This window comes from Mobula birostris, chromosome 13, assembly GCF_030028105.1.
Source record: "Mobula birostris isolate sMobBir1 chromosome 13, sMobBir1.hap1, whole genome shotgun sequence".
Lineage (NCBI taxonomy): Eukaryota > Metazoa > Chordata > Chondrichthyes > Myliobatiformes > Myliobatidae > Mobula > Mobula birostris.
The window spans coordinates 68,901,829-68,925,610 of NC_092382.1; the positions used below are offsets into that span (position 1 = coordinate 68,901,829).

Genomic DNA, 23,782 nt, shown 5'->3' on the forward strand with positions numbered 1-23,782 from the left:
CTTGTAGGCTTATTGTGTCACAAAATCTTCCTGAGCACACCTAACAAACTGCATCCCATCTAAATCGCTTACTCTAGAGAGATGCCAATCAATATTTGGGAAATTAAAATCTCCCACCACAACAACCCTGTTATTATTACTCCTTTCCAGAATCTGTCTCGCTGTCTGCTCCTCGATGTCCCTGTTACTATTGGGTGGTCTTTCAAAAAAAAAACACCATGTTGCATTATTGGCCCCTTCCTATTCCTAACTTCCACCAACACAGACTCCGTAGACAACCCCTCCATGACTTCATTCCTTTCTGCAGCAGTGACACTATCTCTGATCAACAGTGCCATGCCCTCACCTCTTTTGCCTCCCTCCCTGTCCTTTTTGAAACATCTAAAGCCTGGCACTTGAAGTAGCCATTCCTGCTCCTGAGCCATGCAAGTCTCTGTAATGACCACAACGTCACAGCTCCAAACAATGTTACCTCTAATTTTTAGTAGTCAGTGTGCACAAAAATCTTATGTTGTGCAATTTATTTTTCCTGTGACAAAAGTATGAGCGCACTGAATGCACACATGGCACAGTTTATGTAGGTTTGTTATGTATTTGACATAAAACTGCACAGAATTGGAGGCCGGTAACTAGTGGTGTGCCTCAGGGATCTGTACTGGGTCCAATGTTGTTTTTCATATACATTAATGATCTGGATGATGGGGTGGTAAATTGAATTAGTAAGTATGCAGATTATGATACTAAGATAGGTGGCGTTGTGGATAAAAAAAAATAGCTTTTCAAAGCTTGCAGAGAGAATTAGGCCAGTTAGAAGAGTGGGCTGAAAGAAGGCAGACAGAGTTTAATGCTGATAAATGTGAGGTGCTACATTTTGGTAGGACTAATCAAAATAGGACATACGTGGTAAATGTTAGGGCAGTGAAGAATGCAGTATAACAGAGGGATATAGGAATAATGGTGCATAGTTCCCTGAAGGTGGAATCTCATGTGGATAGGGAGGTGAAGAAAGCACTGCACATTTCTTCAGCTTTTTTTCAGCTCAGAGATATCGTTGGGCTGCACAGCTGAAAAAAAAACATAGGGATTGTTCTTAACAAGGAAGATTCCAGGACTGAAAAGGGTGGGAAATGTATGATGCCTCTGGGCGTGTAGTCTTAATAGTTTAAAATACTGAGAGGACATCTGATTGAAATACACACAAATTAAAAGTCCAAAAGTCCTAGATGGAATAGATATCATGAGTTTCCGTGTTGTATGACTCTATATCAATCTACAGTATACTTTTCTGCTGATAAAAAGAGAAACTGGTGTAAATGTCTGACTTTGTTGCTACAAGCATAACCCAGAATATTGAACTTTGCGAAGTTCCTCACGCAATAATGAAATTCTAGTTCCAAAGCAACAATGAAATGCGTGTACAGCTTTTGAACATGAGTGTATATTGGTAACCAACACTGGTATCGTTGTGTTTCCACACTTGTAACAACAGTGACCCTGAAAGGGTACTGACAGGATGCAAATAATTACATTAACAACCCAAAAGCTGTCTTGTAGATTTGTCAAAGTATAGTATTGTCTGCATTCAATTCTTAACATACACTGAAGACTTAATAGATTCTAGGCTCACACAGGAGACTTCAGACCAAATCTACCTTGTCTGTTGATGATGCAGGGCTGTCGTCAAGTTGCGACAGTGCGTACATTCTCCCGTTCTGGAGAATCTGGGAGCACAGATCCAAGGCAGAACAGGAACAGAACATGGTTTGCTGAGAACATTATTGATCTCTCAAAACAGCATCTGAGGAAATGTCATCCATCTGAACGCCTACTGTGTTAAATTTCTCTCTCCATAATTTCTGCATAGCTTGCTGATGTTTCTGATAATTTGTCTTTTTAAGTTCAGAGTTATGCCATCCGCATTATTTTGTCTTTTCATCACCAGAGAAGTTTTTCCTCTGTGGTTATTTGAAATGGCTGAGCAGAATCTGGAAGCTCAGGTTACACAGCACTGGCTGTATCATGAGTTTTTTTTTCAGGACAATTAGCGTGGTTGAATGGATTTTCTGGAAGTTGCTTCACACTGAAAGCTAATGGGCATCCTTCACCTGAACTCCATCCTTGCCAGCAGCAACAGAAGCAACTTTCTAGTTAAACACGTGAGCCATTACACACGTGACATTTGATCAGGTTGCTAATTTCATCAGGTGCCAAAACACATTCTTCTCACCCCCGATAAACACATTTTTTCACAACCTCTGTTTTCCTATTAATCGTTGTATATTTCAACGTGGGATTATCTTCTGATTCTGAACTTCTGTGTTGTATGTCTATTTTGAAATAGTCTTTCTGTGTTCCAGAGCTGTGACATTGTTGGCAGTGTGTTCCGGGGCGTCACAGAACACTTCAGCTGACGGGCAGGGGTTAAACTGCCCACAAGTTCATACAAAGCGATATCAACTCAATACCAAACACACAAAAACACAAGTACACACATACAGTCTCTCTCTCACACAAACACACACACATTAAAGAATTAATGTGATTCAAAACGCGTAATGAGATAATCCAGTTCGAATACTAAATGGTAACAAATGAAAAATTGAAATAAGTTCTGTATCGAAGAGTAGTTCTTTTTTAAAGTAAACTGGTGTAATCATGCCAGATGTGAAAGTTAGGTTGAGCTAGGGTCACACGGCCTTGGGTTCCACACCCACAAGCCCCCATGATCTTATTTTGTCCATCCAGCCGACGCCTAACCGGCAAGATCCCATAGTAAATGTAGGGCAGAGTTATCCTATGCATTGGCTAACATTTCCTAATCAACAAAAGATAAACCTTCAAGAGATTAGTGACTTACAGTGTAACAGAGTAAGTTGGAAAGTAGAGATAAAACAAATAAAAAAGAGCAGCCCTTCAATAAATGAGCGAACAAGACCAAAGTCTCACTTACCAGTGACTTCGAGAGTGATGGTCGCTAAGGTTTTTGGGCCACGGATTGGAAGCATGTTCACACGGTACACCCCACTGTCTGACTCGTTCACCGACTTCAGCAGTAGCGACCCATTGGAGGTGAATAGTTCAGCTCGCGATGTATAGGGATTATCAATGGACACGAATTGATCGATCCACTGACAGATAGTTTTCCCATTGAAGGTCCAGCTTCCACTTGAGATCTTCCCTGATGGCCGCACTGAAAAGAAGGCTTCTCCCCCGATGGCTGCATATATTTTTCTGCGCTCTACATTGATGGTAAAATGCTGAGACTCACCTGAGGAAGAGCAAATCGTATGAGGGTAAAGTGACAAAGGTGCAAAAACTAGAGAAATGTACGCACAGTAGCTCAGTAATTACAGATATTTATAACCTATATACAGCTGAAAACGCAGATCGCCTCTTGTAAACCAATCTTCTATCCTACATCTATCCACCAATCTGTTGATTCAGGGACACCCTCTTCCACCAGGCCAGCAGACTGATTAACTCACCCTGATACAATTGTATTTCTATATTGTATGGACTGTCCTGTTGTTCGTGTTATTATCATCATCATGGCTTGGCTTCGCAAACAAAGATTTAGGAAGGGGGCTGCCTACGTCTGCTGCAGGCTCGCTGGTGGCTGATGAGGCCAATACGGGATAGGCAGGACCGGCCACAGCAGCTGCAAGGGAAATTCTGTTCTGGGTTTGGTGCTGCTGTGTCACGGTTCTTCCTCCCTCTCCTTTTGTCCTTAATGCCGGCCCTGCGTGTGTTCTCGAAGGAGGAGACAGTTCGGTGAATGGTGCGTCGCCAGGCCTCGCAATTGGAGTCTAGATTAGACCACTGGCGATGGTCAATGTGACAGGCGCCAAGGGATTTCTTCAGAGAGTCCTTATAATTTACCATAAGTAATTGCACATTGCACATTCAGACGGAGAGGTATGTGATGCAACACAGAGCGTCATAGGAAGTCATTCCTGCCTGTGGCCATCAAACTTTACAATTCCTCCCTTGGAGGGTCAGACACCCTGTGCCAATAGGCTGGTCCTGGACTTATTTCCATTTGGCAAAATTTACATATTATTATTTAATTATTTATGGCTTTACATTGCTATATTTATACTCTATTTTCCTGGTTGGTGCAACTGTAACAAAACCCAATTTCCCACGGGATCAATAAAGTATGACTACGACAATGACAATGTATACGAAAGATGTAAGTAAAAAACTCAATTCAGTCATTCAATTTATTCCTGGCCAATGTACCTTCACTGGAGTGTAAGTCATAGGACCTAGAGGTAAGATTGCTGTATTGGAGGGAAGCAAGTGATTATTGTGTTTTCTGTTTCACTGAGATGGACCGGTCAGCAGCATCAGGCAAGAACAAAGCAGCGGCGCTCCGACATAGAGCTCTTGTTTCATTCTTGTTCTCCAGACTCAGACCATCCTACATACCGAGGGAGTTCCCCGGCGTGATCCTCACTGTCATTTATGTACTGCCAAAGGCAGATGTCAAGCAAGCACTGGGCGTATTTAATATCATTATAAAGAAGCAAGAAATGACATACCGCGACGGCTTTCATATCTTTGCCAGACACCTTTAATCAGGTAGTTTGAATAAGTCTCGGCCCAACTACATCAGCACATCACCTGCGGCACCTGAGGACCCAGCACACTCGACGACTGATGCACTACTATCCAGAATGCCTGTTGTTTCATCCCTAGACCACATTAGCGGAAATCCAAAATCTGACTGTTCTCACCTTACTTGCACACAGACAAAGCAGCCTGGCCCCAGATACTATTCCAATAAAGTGTTTGTCCTGGGTGGCTAATTGGCTGAGTCTATGGACTTCATTGTCTACATTCAGCAGTCTGACGTACCACGTTGTTTCAGGCAATCTGTAGTCATACCGGTCCGCAGAATATCGCGGTTATCTGCTCAAAGCCTAACATCTTATTGCACTAGCATCCATTGTACGGAGTGATTCGGGAGTTTGCTCATGAAAAACATGAACCCCTGCCTGAGGAATGAAGTATTTCTTTTCCAAATTGCCCAGCATCACAGCTGGTCGACACCAGATGTAATTTAATTGGCTGGTCACTAAGTACTGGAACAACTGTACAATAAATATGCATAGGTGAGAGTGGTTCACATTGAGTACAACTCAGCACCCCCTCAAAACAAATCATTAGGCACCACAAATAGCTCCCTGTTCAACTGGATCCTCGATTTTCTCAGATGCAGACACCAGTATGTACGATTTAATACAAAAAATCCATGGGCCCGATTCGAGATATCCCTGATCCTGGCAATAGGATAGCAACATTATCATCTGGGTGTCCCCTTTACCTCCATGGAATCTCCTTTTTACTCTTCTAATTAAGTAATCTTCTGTCACTATTGCACTCCTGTTCTCCCCCCCCGCCCCATTTTCTTCTGAGCCACAGAGCCAGACTCAGTGCTGGAGACATATACGGCTTCCTTCTGGTAAGACAACCCTCTAATAGTATTCAAAGCAGTGTACTGATTATTGAGGGGTAAGGCTACAGGGGCGTTCTGCAAAGGTCAACTATCCCTTTTCCATCTTCTGACAGATACCCAGGGACCCGCTTTCTCGAGCTTAGGAGTGACATATCCATCACCTCCTCATTCTTCTGTGTTGGTCAAAGTTCACCCAGCTGCAGCTTCAGTTGCTTAATACTGTCTCTTAGAAGCTGCAACTCAATTAACGTCGTGAAGATGTGCTTGCAGGACCTTCATTGCTGACCTAAACGCTCGCAGACCGCAGTAAGTAGATAAGTATTTATGAACTTACTTCTTACTTAAGTAAGCAAATGAATGAACAAATAAATAAATGAGTAAACAAACAAGAAAAATGAATAAGAAAATAAACAAGTGAGCGAGGAAAGAAACACAGAAACGAATAACTAATATTGCCGATATAAATAAATTCACAAACAAGAAAGTAAATAAATAAGGAAACAAACAAATAAAAGAAGAATTCTGAGGTCCTGTTCATGAGCTCAAGGACAGTTCCGAAATCTGATTGCTGAAGCTGTGTGTGTGTGTGTGTGTGTGTGTGTGTGTGTGTGTGTGTGTGTGTGTGTGTGTGTGTGTGTGTGTGTATGTGCATGTGTGTGTGTGTATAAATAGATAATAGTAGGTAAGAACTAGTGCCAAATGTTTAGAAGTTTTGAGAGCAGCCTAGAACAGGTCGCCGTGGTCCACCAGCATATGCGGAATAAAGTGTTGCATTTACAGAGAAAGTGCGGTGCAGGCAGACATTATGGTGCAAGGCCGTAACGAGTTTGATTGTGAGTTCAGGAGTCCATCTAGTCATACAGGGTCCGATATTTGTCTTTTCCCAAGCAGTAAGGCTGATCAACATCCCCACCCACTATCTCACCCCTCCACACAGCCATCACCACTGCTTTATCATTTCCTGTCAGTCACCGTATGTACAGACACAACTACGCTGAGCATCAACTTATGAATGTACAACCAATCCATGTATACAAGCTATCTTATGTGTTTACATTTATTGTTATTTTAAATTATTGTGTCCTTCATTTTATTGTTTTTTTGTGCTGCATTGAATCTGAGATAAAAATTACTTTGTTTTCCCTTACATTTGTGTGCTGCAAATATCATTAAACAATCCTGCATCTTGAATCTTCCAACAGTTGGACAGAAGCTGTCCTCGAATATTGAGCGTACCCTTAGGCGGTTGCATCTTCTGCTCGATTAACCTGTGCCTAAAGTGGCTGGCTAAATATGATATTTGTTCCACATTCTCCTCAGTACAAGTGAGAGTTTAAAATAAACAAGTTTCTTTTCCTTGTTCTACTTATGATTTTGTAGCTAAGCAGAGTTCCAATGACACCACAGTCATAGGCCGCATCAAAAGGGGTGAGGAATTGGGGGGGGGGAATAAGTTCTCTCAACTTTACTTCATCCATTACATTGAAGGACTCTTCAAGTTCCAAATTAAATTTATTATCACTGCACATTTATATCACAATAAAACAGCCCGGAGGTTCATTTTCTTGTGACAGAATAAATCTATACACTGTAATAATAAATATAATAGAACCAGTGAAGTACCACACCAAGAGTGTGCAAAAGACAACAAACTGTGCAAAAACAACAAAGAAAGAAAGAACACTGATAATAAATGAATAAGCAATAAACCTATGGATGGGTGGGATACGGAGGGCTCTCTATGTTACAGGTGCTGGTGGATGCGACTCGGCAGATTAATGACTTCGTGTGGACTATATGGGTCAAAGGGCCTGGTATTGTGCTGTGACGATATCCTGAGTTATTCATGATGGATTGTGCTTTTAAAAAGAGAGAGCACACAGCTGTACAGCACCGAGTGTGAGAGTGTGTGTGTGAGACAGAGAGAGAGATGGACAAAGACTGCTCACAGTTTGATCGGGATTTCTACAAGGCCACTGCTAGCTTCTGAGTTCCTACAGAGAGAGAAGGGAGGAGCTACTTGATGGACAGCTGGTGTTCAGCACAACAGTATCTGAACTAGCGTAATTGCTTGTTTCACAGGACACGCAGATGCACTAAGGTAAGGTGAAGTTACCACTATCCTGTTCAGGTGCCCACGAGAGTGGGACTGAGGATCGATCGTGAGGGATCGATCTGTGATTATTAGTGCGTGAAAGAGAGACCCTGTGGAGTCTACCAGTGTGTCTAACCTTTGCCTGGATTGGTAGACGATCACTCGAAGACGGTGCTCTTAAGTTGGTCAAGTTTGGCTAACTTGGAAGTTTCGGAGGACAACAGGAAGGATCGATGGCATCGGCTTACTCAGACAACCACGACACCTCTCTCTCTCTCCATCATTACTGAACTCAATACCACGAACTGAACTGATTTCATTTACCCATCGTCGTAAGACTGTATCCATTTACTCCCTAGGCTTGAAGAAGCTTGGTTTTTATATTTCCACACTTATATATGCATGAACTTTGCTAACCTGTTTGATTTATCTGAATTTATATTACTGTATTGCGTAGTTACCAATAAAATAGCATTAGTTAACAGCAATACCAGACTCCAAGGTGTTTTCCATTTCTGCTGGTTCTTTAATCTGTTACAGGGTACGTAACAGTGCTATGACTATGATGGTGAGATATGTGGTAGAAGTGATTGTGTCTACAACCTTCTGCAATCTCTGTCGATCCTGTGCTTTGGAGCCTGTATACTAGCCGGTGTTGAAACCAGCTGGAATGCTGTTCAGATCTGTCGACATTTTCCAGTCTCCTCTTTAATCTCCTAAGCAAGTACACCCGCTGATGTGAATGTATAAATATGCGAGGCCAAGCAGATTGGTTGAACCTGCTCACCACTTCCACCACCTCAATGAGGACTGGAGTGTGTCCCGCACCCCACCCCCTGAGGAAAATGTCACATGAGCTGGTAAAGCATGACAGAAGGAGAGTTAGGGCTGAAAGGCCTTCTGCTACTTCTGTGTTTTGGGTTATTTCCTTCTCCACCTTCTCACTCGACGATCCATTCAGTCTGGCTTTTCAGATGACAGACACTAGTGAACTGGCACAGAGACCAGAAAATGCACCTCAGTCTCCAAGTGTAACAGAGACAGGAGCATTCTCTCGGTGTGGCAGTGATGGAGCTCTTGTTCTTCATCTCTTCACACCGGCTGGTGAGGAACATTCAGTTTGAGATAGAAAACCATAGAAACCATAGAAAAACTACAGCACAAAAACAGGACTTTTGGCCCTTCTTGGCTGTGCCAAACCATTTTCTGCCTAGTCCTGCTGACCTGATATGGACCATATCCCTCCATACACCTCCCATCCATGTATCTGTCCAATATATTCTTAAATGTTAAAAAAGAACCCGCATTTGCCACCTCATCTGGCAGCTCATTCCATACTCCCACCACTCTCTGTGTGAAGAAGCCCCCCCTAATGTTCCCTTTAAACTTCCCCCCTCACCCTTAGCCCATGTCCTCTGTTTTTTCTCTCCCCTTGCCTCAGTGGAAAAAGCCTGCTTGCATTCACTCTATCTATACCCATCATAGTTTTATATACCTCTATCAAATCTCCCCTCATTCTTCTATGCTCCAGGGAATAAAGTCCTAACCTATTCAACCTTTCTCTGTAACTGAGTTTCTCAAGTCCTGGCAACATCCCTGTAAGCCTTCTCTGCACTATTTCAACCTTACTTATATCCTTCCTGTAATTTGGTGACCAAAACTGAACACGATACTCCAGATTCGGCCTCACCAATGCCTTATACAACCTCATCATAACATTCCACTCTTACACTCAATACTTTGATTAATAAAGGCCAATGTACCAAAAGCTCTCTTTATGACCCTATCTACCTGTGACGCCACTTTTAGGGAATTTTGCATCTGTATTCCCAGATCCCTCTGTTCCACTGCACTCCTCAATGCCTTACCATTAACCCTGTATGTTCTACCTTGGTTTGTCCTTCCAAAGCGCAATACCTCACACTTGTCTGTATTAAACTCCATCTGCCATTTTTCAGCCCATTTTTCCAGCTGGTCCAAGTCCCTCTGCAGGCTCTGAAAACCTTCCTCACTGTCTACTACACCTCCAATCTGTGTATCATCAGCAAATTTGCTGATCCAATTTTCCACATTATCATCCAGATCATTGATATAGATGACAAATAACAATGGACCCAGCAATGATCCCTGTGGCACACCACAAGTCACAAGCCTCCACTCGGAGAAGCAATTCTCTACCACCACTCTTTGGCTTCTTCCATCGAGCCAATGTCTAATCCAATTTACCACCTCTCCATATATACCTAGGGACTGAATTTTCCTAACTAACCTCCCATGCGGGACCTTGTCAAATGCCTTACTGAAGTCCATGTAGACAACATCCACTGCCTTCCCTTCATCCACTTTCCTGGTATCCTCCTCGAAAAACTCCAATATATTGGTCAAACATGGCCTACCACGCACAAAGCCATGCTGACTCTCCCTAATAAGTCCCTGTCTATCCAGGTGCTTGTAGATTCTGTCTCTTAGTACTCCCTTCAATAACTTACCCACTACCAACTTCAAATTTACCGGCCTATAATCTCCTGGATTACTTTTCGATCCTTTTTTAAACAACGGAACAACGTGAGCCACTCTCCAATCCTTCGGTACCTCACCCGTAGACTCTGACATTTTAAATATTTCTGCTAGGGCCCCCGCAATTTCAACACCAGTCTCCTTCAAGGTCCGAGGGAACACCCTGTCAGGTCCTGGGGATTTATTCACTTTAATTTTCCTCAAGATAGCAAGCACCTCCTCCTTTTCAATCTGTACAGTTTCCATGATCTCACTACTTGTTTCCCTTAATTCCATAGACTTCATGCCAGTTTCCTTCATAAATACAGACGCAATAAACCCATTTAAGATCTCCCCCATTTCTTTTGGTTCCGCACATAGCCGACTACTCTGATCTTCAAGAGGACCAATTTTATACCTTACCATCCTTTTACTCTTAATATACCTGTAAAAACACTTTGGATTATCCTTCACTTTGACTGCCAAGGCAACCTCATGTCTTCTTTTAGCCTTCCTGATTTTCTTCTTAAGTATTTTCTTGCACTTTTTATACTCCTCAAGCACCTTATTTGCTCCCTGTTTCCAATACATGTCATACAACTCTCTCTTCTTCTTTATCAGAGTTGCAATATCCCTTGAGAACCAAGGTTCCTTATTCCTATTCACTTTGCCTTTAATCTTGACAGGAACATACAAGCTCTGCACTCTCAAAATTTCTCCTTTGAAGGCTTCCCACTTACCGATCACATCCTTGCCAGAGAACAACCTGTCTTGATCCACGCTTTTTAGATCCTTTCTCATTTCTTCAAATTTGGCCTTCTTCCAGTTCAGAACCTCAACCCTAGGACCAGATCTATCCTTGTCCATGATCAAGTTGAAACTAATGGTCTTATGATCACTGGAACCAAAGTGCTCCCCTACACAGACTTTTGTCACTTGTCCTAACTCGTTTCCTAACAGGAGATCCAATATTGCATCCCCTCTAGTTGGTCCCTCTATATATTGATTTAGAAAACTTTCCTGAACACATTTTACAAACTCTAAACCATCTAGACCCCTAACAGTATGGGAGTCCCAATCAATATATGGAAAATTAAAATCCCCTACCACCACAACTTTATGTTTCCTGCAGTTGCCTGCTATCTCTCTGCAGATTTGCTCTTCCAAGTCTCGTTGACTATGGGTGGTCTGTAATACAATCCCACTAATGTGGCCATACCTTTCCTGTTTCTCAGCTCCACCATAAGGACTCAGTGGACAAGCCCTCTAATCTGTCCTGCCTGAGCACTGCTGTAATATTTTCCCTAACAAGCAATGCTACTCCCCCACCTTTCAGTCCTCTGCCTCGATCACATCTGAAACATCGGAACCCTGGAATATTAAGCTGCCAGTCCTGCCCCTCCTGTAGCCAAGTTTCACTAATTGCTATAATGTCATAATTCCACGTGTCAATCCACGCCCTCAACTCGTCCGCCTTCCCCGCAATACTCCTAGCATTGAAATATATACACCTCAGAAGATTTTTACCACCACTCACAACCTTTCTATTTGCGGCTTTGCTTGAACTTTTAACATCATTTATTTTCACCCCAGCCTCACTGTCAGCTCTGGCACTCTGGTTCCCATCCCCCTGCAAATCTAGTTTAAAACCTCCCCATCCCCCTACAAATCTAGTTTAAAGCCTCCCCAATAGCACTAACAAACCTCCCTGAAAGGATCTTGGTCCCCCTGTAGTTCAAGTGTAACCCGTCTCCCTTGTACAGGTCCAACCTGCCCCAGAAGAGATCCCAATGATCCTGAAATCTGAAACCCTGCCCCCTACACCAGTTCCTCAGCCACTTGTTCCTCCTCCAGAGCATCTTATTCCTACCCTCACTGGCACCTGGCACAGGTAGCAATCCTGAGATTACCACCCTTGAGGTCCTGCTTTTCAACTTCCTACCAAGCTCTCTATACTCACTCTCCAGGACCTCCTCACTCTTCCTTGCTATGTCATTGGTACCAATGTGCACCACGACATCTGGCTGATCACCCTCCCACTTCAGAATGTCATGCAATCAATCAGAGACATCCTCGACCCTGGCACCCGGGAGGCAACAAACCATCCTGGATTCTCTGTCACGACCACAGAACCTCCTATCTGTATCTCTAACTATCGAATCCCCTATCACTACCGCTCTCCTCTTTTTCCACCCTCCCTTCTGCACTGCAGAGCCAGACTCAGTGCCAGAGATCCAGCTACTGCAGCTTGTCCCAGGTAACTCATCCCCTCCAACAGTATCCAATGCGGTATACTTGTTGTTGAGGGGAATGGCCAAAGGGGAACCCTGCTCTGCCTGCCTTTTCCTCTTCCCTCGCCTTGCGGTAACCCAATTACCTGTCCTCTGCTCCTTTGGCGTAACTACCTCCCTGTAGCTGCTATCTATAATCTCCTCATTCTCCCGAATGATCCGCAGGTCCTCCAGCTCCTGCTCCAGTTCCCTAACTCGGTTTGTCAGGAGCTGCAGCTGGATGCACTTCTTGCAGGTGTCGTTGTCAGGGACACCGGAGGGCTCCGTGACTTCCCACATCCTGCAAGAGGAGCATTCCAACATCCTGCCTGGCATTCTCTCTACGCTAGACAATCTGAACAAAAAAACTAATGGGAACCTACCCTGGCCTCTGCCCGTTCTCGCCAAAGCCTGTTGAGCCAAAGCCGTCCCACTCTGACTCAGTCCACTCTGACGATGGCCGCTACAACGATGGTCGCTGTATATGGTGGTCTGTTTTTAAACCCTGGCGCACTACGTCACGCGCCTGCGCAGTGCAGACCCTTCTCCCCGAGCAGTGTTTAAAAAAAAACTTTTTCTACTTGATTTCCTCACTCCCTTCTTCTCAGCTGCTTGCTTCGACTGATATATACTTCAAACAGATAATAATCTATTTGAGCACACTGGCAGATAACTGCAGAACAGTTAACAACATTTGAACTAAATATTCAAAGAGTATTTGTCCTTTGATTGGGGCTGATTCAATTGGCTCTGCCATTTATGACGCCATAATCCAATCATTTGAACCGAAGACCAATATCTACGGCTCAGTCTCCGAGTGTAACAGAGATAGGCCCTGCTGTTGGGATGATTTCTCAGTGCTTGTTCTTTGTCTCTTCCTACCTGCGGGTGAACGACACTCTCTCAGATAGTCAGGAAATCAAACAGTGCAGCGGGTGGTTGTAGGAAAGAAGAGTCGGTTACAAGATACAATCTTATTGAGCCAAACAGTCCCTAAGGATCTGCAGTTATTGAGCTAAGTACAGTTCTGTAGTCTATCTATATCTGCTCTTCCTCAGGTGAGTCTCATCCACATAGAGCAGAACCAGATAAATGTCACTGGCGGGGAAATGTTTTCCTTTCTGTGCAGCCGAACTCAGCAGTGGAAAACTGAATTTTAATGGGAAACAATTGCCCAGTGGATCAGTAAACACCGTGTCTATTGATAATGCATAAACATTGCGGGCTGAGTTAATCATCTTCAACAGGTTGTTGCTGCTGAAGCCAGTGAACATGTCTGGCAGTGGGGAATACTGTGTGAATGTGGTTCCAAAAAATGTCCCCATGACCTTGCCGATCATCACTCCACGAGTCGTTGTTAAGTGAGATTTAGTTGTATGCGGTTATGCATTCTCCAATGATTACGTTCATTTTATTCCTGTGATGAATGTGTAATGCCCTGGTTCACGTCTTTGCTGTTATACTGCAGGTGTTTCGTCTGGTAGTTCTGTAGGAGGGGACTGTTTTGCTTTTAGCCTCCTTCGGTTATTGTTGAAGATAAGGGATGATGTTGAATGTGTGCCATCAATTAGCAGGAGGTTTTTTTCATTAGGAACAATAAGATTGGTTTTGGTTCAGCGGGAGATGAAAAGAAAAAACGTAGCATGCGATCTGGTTGGAGACCGATTGTTCAAGATGGATTTAAAAAATTAGATGCAAAAAGATGACGCTGCGTACGGTGGCCGTGTTGAGAGCTCTGTTCCAAATCTTCAGTATACTACTAACTTCTACAATTTTCTTCGCATTTTCTGTTCAAGTAGCTGATAGTCACATCACATACAATGGACTGACACTTCTGTACATCGGAAAGATGGCACTTACCCACTAGGTGCCGCCTTTCCTACACTGGGATCCCCTGCTCGCGCGATCCATGGGAGACTCATCTTGACAACGCCACGGCATCGGAACAAGCGCCGGAGGCAAGGGAGAAGGGATGGCATCCTGGTGTGGCTGAGACTGCGTGCTAATCGGCCAAGGCTCCCTCGCATACCCTTGAACAACAAGCTGTGTGAACTGACAGCCAGAATCTTCTACCAGTGGGAAACAAAGGTATGTAACATTTTGTGGCTCGTGGAGACCTGGCTGATGATGGAAATACCAGACCTCGCTATCGAACCCTTTGGGTTCTCCCTGTTCTGGGCAGATAGTCAAAAAACCTCTCTGGGACGAGTAATGGAGGAAGGATATACTTCATGGTCAAAAGTGCTTACAGCGATCCCCGGAATGTGCATGCCCTCAAATTCTTTTGTTCTCCCGACCTGGAATAACTGGCGCCACTGTGTAGCCCCTACTGGCTGCCCAGGCAGTTCACGGCTGTTATCATCACAGCAGTGTACATTCCACCGCAGGCTGATGCTGACCTAGCTCTTAAGGAACTGTACAAGACCATCAACATGCTGGAGACTGCACACCCAGAGGCTGCCTTCATCATCGCCGGTGATTTTAATCGAGCGTCGCTGACGGAACTCTTTCCAAAGTTTTGTCAGTACATCTGGGTGAGCACTCGGGGAGATAGCACACTCGACTGCTGCTACTCTCCCTTCCGCAACGCTTACAAAGCTCTCCTACGCCCAGCTTTTGGAAAATCAGATCACTGTTTGATCCTGTTTCTCCTGACGTACAGGCAGAAACTGATACAAGATGTCCACTGTTGGTCCGACCAATCGGTCTCCATGCTGCAGGATTGCTTCCATGACGAACATTGGAATGTCATTGGAATTCTAGTACGAGAGGGCATGACTTAAGGGTTGAAGGGCGCCCATTCAGAACAGAAATGCTTAGAAATTTTTTTAGTCAGAGGGTGGTGAATCTATGGAATTTGTTGCCACAGACAGCAGTGGAGGCCAAGTCATTGGGTGTATTTAAGGCAGAGATTGATAGGTATCTGCGTAGCCAGGGCATCGAAGGTTATGGTGAGTAGGCAGGGGAGTGGGACTAAATGGGAGAATGGACCAGCTCATGATAAAATGGCGGAGCAGACTCGATGGGCCGAATGGCCGACTTCTGCTCCTTTGTCTTATGGTCTTATGAAGATCTCTTCGAGATTAGGGATAGAGTCACGTGCTTCATCGGGAAATGCATCGATGATGTTGTCCCCCAGAAGCCAGTTAGGGCCTTCAAAACCAGAAACCCTGGATCAATAGTTCCTTGCGAGCAGGATTTACTGCGCGACACAGACCTTACCTTGCCAATAATCAGCAGGAGATCAAGAAAAGCAGCTACAAACTGTGCAAAGCCATCAAGGCTGGGAAACCACACACAGGGACAAGACCGAGTCATGAGTCTCTCTGAATAGCACATGTGACTTGTGGCGAGTGTTGCACACCATCGCAGACCTCAAAGCCAAACGCAGTGGTGCAGCCTCTCTCCCAGATGAGCTCAGTCGCTTTTACACTCAGTTCGATGTCACTAACTCTGAGCCTCCCAGGAAAGCCACGGCTACAAACTGCAACCCGGTCATCTCCGAGGCTCTGGTACGCAGATGGTTCCAACGAGTGGACAGTCGCAAGGCTGCGGGATCAGAAGGCATCCCAAGGCCAATAGTTAAGATGTGCGCAGTACAGCTGGCAGGTATGTTTACAGACATTTTTAATCTCTCCCTCTCCTAGTGTAGAGTGCCCTCCTGTGTCAAATTATCCACCATTGACACTGTACCAAAAAAGACCAAGGTAAGATGTCTGAACGACTGGCGTCCTGTCGCACTCACCGCAATGCTCTAAGAGGACTGCAACTGCACTAACCCTACCACCTAAAATGCACCCCAGGCAATTCGCCTGCCAACACAACTGATTGACTAACAACACAATAGCCACTGTTCTACATACCGTCCTTACACATCTGGAGAAGAAGGATGCTTATGTGAGAATGCTGTTCTTGGACTACAGTTCTGCATTCAACACCATAATTTCCTCCAGGCTCGACAGGAAGCTCAGAGACCTCGGCCTTGTCCCTGCCTTGTGCATCTGGATCCCGGACTTCCTGTCAGATCGCTGACAGGTGGTAAGAGTGGGCTCCCCCACCTCCATCCCTCTGACTCTCCACACAGGAGCCCCTCAGGGCTGTGTACTAAGTCCGCTCCTTTAAGCCTGGTTTATACTTCTGCGTTAACTGCGCGCCGTAACCTACGCAAGTGGCCTACGAGTGTTGTGAGCATTTATACTTGTGCGTTGGTGTGTCTGCGTCGCTCTGCAATTCGCGCACTTCACGCATGCGCACTCACCTGCCCGCGCAAGGCTTCATAGTAGTCTCGGGGTAAACAAGACGTGAGCGTCTTTTTTCATGCGAAATGTGTCCTCCATAATTTCGGAGGTCTGTAAAGCTTTATGGAAAGCATTGCAGCCAGAGTTCCTTCCCTGCCCTTCAGTCACCCAATGGGAACCTATTGCAGCGTAGGATGAAATGCGATGCTACCAAGCGGACCAATCACAGCTTGCGTTCTGCATTGCCATGACACGTGGTTACATTTTGGGAGAGGTGCGCGTCGCAGCAACACAAACTCTCGTGTAGGGTTCTGCATCAGCTTTGCGGCGACGCATTGACACAGAAGTATAAATCAGCCCTTATTCTCTGTGTACCCATGACTGTGTCGCCCCCATAGCTCTAATCTGCTAATTAAATTTGCCGATGACACTACATTGATTCGTCTTATCTCAAACAATAACGAGGTGGCCTACAGGGAAGAAGTCATCCCTCTGACACAGTGTTGTCAAGAAAACAACCTTTCCCTTAATGTTGCAAAAAAGCGAAAAACAAAGGTGCTGATGTTGGATTACAGGAGGAATGGAAACGGGCTGAACCCTATTAATAGCAATGGATCTGTGATTGAGAGGGTAAACAGCCTCAAGTTTCTCAGATTCCACATCACCAAAGATCTCACGTGGTCTGTACACACCAGCTGTCCAGTGAAAAAGGAACAACAACGCCTCTTTGACCTCAGACGGTTGAAGAAGTTTGGTTTGCGCCCCTAAATCCTAAGAACTTTCTACAGGGGCACAATTGAGAGCATCCTGAAATGCCTGTTATGGGGACTCTAACTCCCTTAATTGCAGGATTCTGCAGAGAGTGGTGCAGACAGCCCAGTGCATCTGTAGTTGTGAACTTCCCATGATTCTGGACATTTACAAAGACAGGTGTGAAAAAAGGGCCTGAAGGATCATTGAAAACCCAAGTCACAACAACCATAATCTATTCCAGCTGCTGCCATCCGGGAAGTGGTACCGCAGCATAAAAGCCAGGGCAAACAGGGTCCGGGGCAGCTTCTTCCACCAGACCATCAGACTGATTAGCTTGATTTAAGTGTTACGTTGTTACATTCTATGTTACATTGACTGTTCTATTTATTATAAGTTATTATAAATTAGTATGATTGCATATTGCACATTTAGACAGAGACGTAACTTGAAGATTTTTACTCCTCGTGTGTGAAGGATGTAAAAGTAAAGTCAATTCAGTTCTGATCAATTCTGTCACCGATGATTTTTTAAATGTTCCACCTTTGTCCGGCATCCTTTACTTGTATCTGTCTTATGCCACCGGAATATGTTTTCGCAACATTTTGGTCTTTGACTTGAATGTCTGCTCTATCTGTTATGTGTAACAACCTGGTAATGAGGCACTGACATCCAAGCCAATTATACATTCCCATTCACTCACAAGTAGTCCAATCCAACCATTTGACTTGCGTTACCATTTGCATCATACATAATAGTTGTTCGTCCATCGTTGATGTTGGTGAGGACCTCGACATCATTATGATGGTGTCGAGACTAGTGCTTGATTTGGATTTAAGTGAGGGAGAGTTGCGTAGCATCAGCCTCACTCTCTCTTCACAATTCCCATCTGGATCCAGTGGCAGGACAGAGTCGAGACATAATAATACATTCCTGGAGGCAATCAAAATGGTTGGCACTTAGACAGCCAAAGGCAATTAGCTTCAGGAAAGAGGGGTAATAGTGGATATGACACTGGAGAAGTAATAATGGCAACAAGGAAATGGCGGATAATCTTAATAATTATTTTGCTTCAGTCTTCACTGTGGAAAACACCACAGTCTTCCCGAAATTGTACAGTGTCGAGGCAGGATTGACTGTAGTTGCTATTACTAATGAGAAGGTGTTGGGTAGTTGAAAAGCCTTAAGGTAGATAGGGAGGGGAGGGAACGTCGACTCAGACCATGAGAGGCCTGCATCAGGCATTTTCATGCCTTACAAGGCGCAGACTGGATGTCCGTGTGGGGCACCACTCCTTGCACAGACTAGAGCAATGTGTGATTAAGTGCCTTACTCAAGGGCACAAACACACTGCCACAGATGAGGCTCGAACTGGCGACCTTGAGATAACTAGACGAACACCTTAACGACTTGGCCATGTGCCCAACACAAGGTAGATAGGTCACCTGGAACAGATGGGCTATGCCCCATTTCATGAAAGTGGCAGCTGAAGACATTATGGAGACATTTGTAGTGATTATTTAGGAAGCACTAGAATTTGGAATGATGTCCGAGGACTAGAAAATTGCAGAAGTCACTCCACTCCTTAAGAAGAGAGGGAGGACAAAAGAAGGAAATTATAGACCATTTACCTGACTTCAGTGGTTGGGGACTTGGGATCCATTACTAAGAATGATGTTTCAGTGTACTTGCAGGCACATGGTAAAGTAGGCCAAAGCCAGCATGGTTTCCTTTAGGAAATATCTCTGCCTGACAAGTCTCCTGTCATTTTTGAGGAAATAACTGAGAAGATAGACAAATGAAATTCAGCAGATGTTTGATACTTAGATATGCAGGAGGCCATTGATAAGGTGCTGCACAATCGAGAGGCTGCTTAACAAGATAAAAGCTCATGGTATCACAGGAAATATACAAACATAAAACGATTGGCTGATTGGCAGGAGGCAAGGAGTGGAAACAAAGGTGTATTTTCCAATTGGCCGCTGGTGATGTGGTGGTGTTTCTCAGGGGACAGTATTGGAATTGCTTCTTTTCAAGTTCAGAACTCCGAGTTGCAACGGTAATTGTAAGTCTTCTAGCAGGATTCCCTGAAGGCTAGTTTATAAGTTCCATCCGTGAGGAGGAAGGAAAATGCAATGTTAGCATTCATTTCAAGACGGCTAATACAAAAGCAAAAGCTGTCGTGCCGAGCCATTTTAAGGCACGTGTAGTCCCACAAGTGGTAATTTGAGCAGTTTTGGGTCCGTCACCTAAAAGAAGATGTGCTGACCTTGGAGAAGGTTCACAGGGCATTCACGAAAATGATTGTAGTACTTAATGGCTTATCGTACGAGGAATGTTTGATGGCTCAGGGTCTGTTCAAACTAAAATGAATGACGACTTCATTGAATCCCATCGTATGTTGAAAGGCCGAGATCGGGTGGATGTTGTGAGGATGGTTCTATCCAATTTAACTTTAAACGACAACATCAAACCTGCCTCAACCACTTCTGCTGGAAGCTACCACTCTCTAAGTAAAGAAGTTCCCTGTCATGTTACCCCTAAACTTTTGCCCTTTAACTCTCAACTCATGTCCTCTTGTTTGAATCTCCCCCATTCTCAATGGAAAAAGCCTATCCACGTCAACTCTATCAATCCCCCTCATAATTTTAAACACCTCTATCAAGTCCCCTCTCAACCTCCTACACTCCAAAGAATAAAGACATAACTTGTTCAAACTTTCTCTATAACTTAGGAGATGAAACCCAGGCAACATTTTAGTAAACCTCCTCTGTACTCTCTCAATTTTGTTGACATCTTTCCTATAATTCAGTGACCAGAACTGTACACAATACTCCAGATTTGGCCTTACCAATGCGTTGTACAATTTCAACATTACATCCTAACTCCTAAACTTAATGCTCTGATTAATAAAGGTCAGCATACCAAAAACTTTCTTCACCAGCCTATCCACATGAGATTCCACCTTCAGGGAACTATGCACCATTATTCCTAGATCCCTCTGTTCTACAGCATTCTTCAATGCCCTACCATTTACCACGTATGTCCTATTTTGATTAGTCCTACCAAAGTGTAGCACCTCACATTTATCAGTATTAAACTCCATCTGCCATCTTTCAGCCCACTCTTCTAACTGAACTAAATCTCTCTGCAAGCTTTGAAAACCTACTTCATTATCCACAACACCACCTATCTTAGTATCATCTGCATACATACTAATCCAATTTTCCACCCCATCATCCAGATCATTAATATACAAATGTTTGTATATGACAACCAACATTGGACTCAGTACAGATCCCTGAGGCACACTGCTGCACACCGTCCTCCAATCTGACACACAGTTATCCACCACTACTCTCTGGCATCTCCCATCCAGCCACTGCTGAATCCATTTTACTACTTCCATATTAATGCCTAACGATTGAACCTACCTAACTAACCTTCCGTGTGGAACCTTGTCAAAGGCCTTACTGAACTCCACATGGACAACATCCACAGCTTTACCCTCGTCAACTTTCCTCGTAACCTCATCAAAAAATTCAATAAGGTTTGTCAAACATGACCTTCCATGCACAAATCCACGTTGACTGTTCCTAATCAGACCCTGTCTATCCAGATAATTATATATACCATCTCTAGGAATATCTTCCATCAATTTACCCACCACTGACGTCAAACTCAAAGGCCAATAATTGCTAAGTTTACTCCATAACTACCCATCTTGTTTCCTTTACCTTACTCAATTTAATATCCTTCTCCTTAGTGAATTCTGAAGAAAAGAAATTGTTCAAAATCTCCCCCATCTCTTTTGGCTCCACACATAGCCATCCACTCTGATTCTCTAAGGGACCAATTTTATCCCTCACTATCCTTTTGCTATTTATATAATTGTAGAAACCTTTTGGATTTATTTTCACCTTACTTGCTAAAGCTGCCTCGTATCTTCTTTTAGCTTTTCTCATTTCTTTCTTAAGATTCTTTTCACATTATTTATATTCCTCGAGCACCTCATTAACTCCAAGCTGCCTATATTTATTGTAAATCCCTCTCTTCTTCCGAACCCAGTTTCCTATATCCCTTGAAAACCATGGCTCTCTCAAACTTTTAACCTTTCATTTCAACCTAACAGGAACAAAACGATCCTGTACCCTCAACACTTCACCTCTAAATGACCTCCATTTCTCTACTACATCCTTCCCATAAAACAAATTGTCTCAATCCACTCCTTCTAAATCCTTTCACATCTCCTCAAAGTTAGCTTTTCTCCAATCAAAAATCTCAACCCTGGGTCCAGTCCTATCCTTCTCTATAATTACACTGAAACTAATGGTATTGTGATCACTGGACCCAAAGTGCCCCCCAACACATACCTCCGTCACCTGCCCTATCTCATTGCCTAAGAGGAGATGCAACACTGCTCCTTCTCTAGTTGTTACCTCTATGTATTGTTGCAAAAAACTATCTTGCACACATTTGACAAACTCCAAACCATCCAGCCCTTTTACAGAATGGGCTTCCCAGTCTATGTGTGGAAAATTAAAATCTCCCACAATCACAACCTTATGCTTACTACAAATATCTGCTATCTCTTTACAAGTTTGTTCCTCCAGTTCTTGGTCCCCATTAGGTGGTCTATAATACACCCCTATAAGTGTCACTACACCTTTCCTATTCCTCAATTCCACCCAAATAGCCTCCCTGGATGAGTCCACTAATCTATCCTGCCAGAGGACCGCTGTTATATTTTCTCTGACAAGCAATGCAACACCTGCCCCTCCTATTCTATCATTGAAGCAATGAAATCCTGGGATATTTAGTTGCCAATCACACCCCTCCTGCAACCAGGTTTCACTAATAGCTACAACATCATATTTCCAGGTATCGATCCATGCTCTAAGCTCATCCACCTTTCTTACAATGCTCCTAGCATTAAAATAGATGCATTTAAGAAACTCTCCACCTCTTACTCTCTTTTTATCCTTAATGTAGCAAACAACTTTGTTATCTTTTTCTTCCTTGTCCCCTACATCTTTGGTCTGAGTACTCCTGATCTCTGCCCCCTGCCTATCCTCCCTCACACACTGTCTACTAGTTTTCTCTATATACTTCAGAGTCCTGTCCCATTTCACCGAATAACGTGAAATATTTTTTTGACGAAACCAATTCACCTTTGGTCCTCAGGCCAAACATTCATCAGTGAATAACAGAACACATCAGAACAGACCATAAGGTCAGCAAATACAACTTATCTACAAAGAGCTGTCTCCTGATCCAACACCACCTCTCACTATCCCCTTCATGTCAGCCAGGAAAACACACTACAGAAACTTCCCTCATCTCCTCTGGGCAACAACAGCGAAAACTGATGAGAAATTGACTGACGCCATTCCAGAACACAAACTAGACTCTCGCATTTGTGAACTCCTGGAAATCTGCCAATCATCCGATGTTACCTTTATAATTGCAAGGTAGAGGAATCTACCACTTTAGAAACAGTCTACTGGTGAAACAGATCCTGTCTGTTCCCTGGACTCTTACATCGCCTACAAGAACCGTTGTCATAAAGCTGTCAGCATTTCATCCATAGCCGCCTGATTCAGGGCCTCCTGATCCCTTTCCTCATAAAGCTTTGCATGGGGAGAAGACTAATTCGACCATTTGCAGTGCTGTACCTGTTTGGTTGTTCCAGTGCTCAAGGCCGCTTTACAGGATTGATGAACCCATTAGATGGCATTTCTCTCTGTTCCCGTTAGCACCCGTGTATGTCTCTTTCACTGGCCTTTTTTATAATTATACGTTTAATTATACAGATCCCAGTGATTATACCTGTGTCCATTCTGATTCTGACCAACGATTATTGATTGTCGTCTTCTTGCTTACACTTTTATCCCCGCACAGGAAACCTCCACCTGCTGGTGATTCTGTGAATTGCACACAACAAGCAGACAAATCAGTCATTGAGAGTATGATTACTTTACAAAGTATGATGGTATCACCATCCCCCATATCAGAGTAGCGGTTGGCCCAGGGACCAAGCTTTCCCCATTTCCATCAGTTACTGCATCATGTCTGTGTGTCTGTCCAGTGATATCTAGCGCATCCCAATGATAGAGTCACAGAGCAATACCCGACGGAATCAGACCCTTTGGCCCAACGAGACCATGCTGATGATGATGCCCACCACGATGGTCCCAATTTCCTGTGATGGGCCCACACCCCTTCATGCCCTGCCCCTCCATGTACTCGTGCAAACCGCTTCTGCCACTCCCTGCGGCATCTCACTCCACATAATCAGCAGCCTCTGCATGAAGAACATTGCTGTTCATATTCCTTTTAAATCTTTCCCTCTCATCCTCAATCTAATTCCCTAGTTCTGGTCTCCATCTACGAAAAGGAAACCTGCGAAAAGTTCTGTCACCGAACCAGGTTCATTACCTTGTACTAGATACAGTATGGCAAACCGTCTAGC

At 44.0% G+C, this 23,782-nt stretch overlaps 1 protein-coding gene across 2 annotated transcripts in view; it reads right to left on the reverse strand.

Moving 5' to 3' along the window:
• Positions 1 to 23,782, reverse strand: part of LOC140206936 (NACHT, LRR and PYD domains-containing protein 3-like) — a 78,285-nt gene that overhangs the window by 47,208 nt on the left and 7,295 nt on the right. For both annotated transcript variants that reach the window (XM_072275229.1, XM_072275228.1), the window contains exons 2-3: positions 23,140 to 23,234; positions 2,951 to 3,268 (exon numbers count right to left, since the gene is read on the reverse strand). In XM_072275229.1, the coding sequence (XP_072131330.1) occupies positions 2,951 to 3,268; positions 23,140 to 23,149 (328 nt within the window). In that variant the 5' untranslated portion in view covers positions 23,150 to 23,234. The remainder of the gene's footprint in view (positions 1 to 2,950; positions 3,269 to 23,139; positions 23,235 to 23,782) is intronic.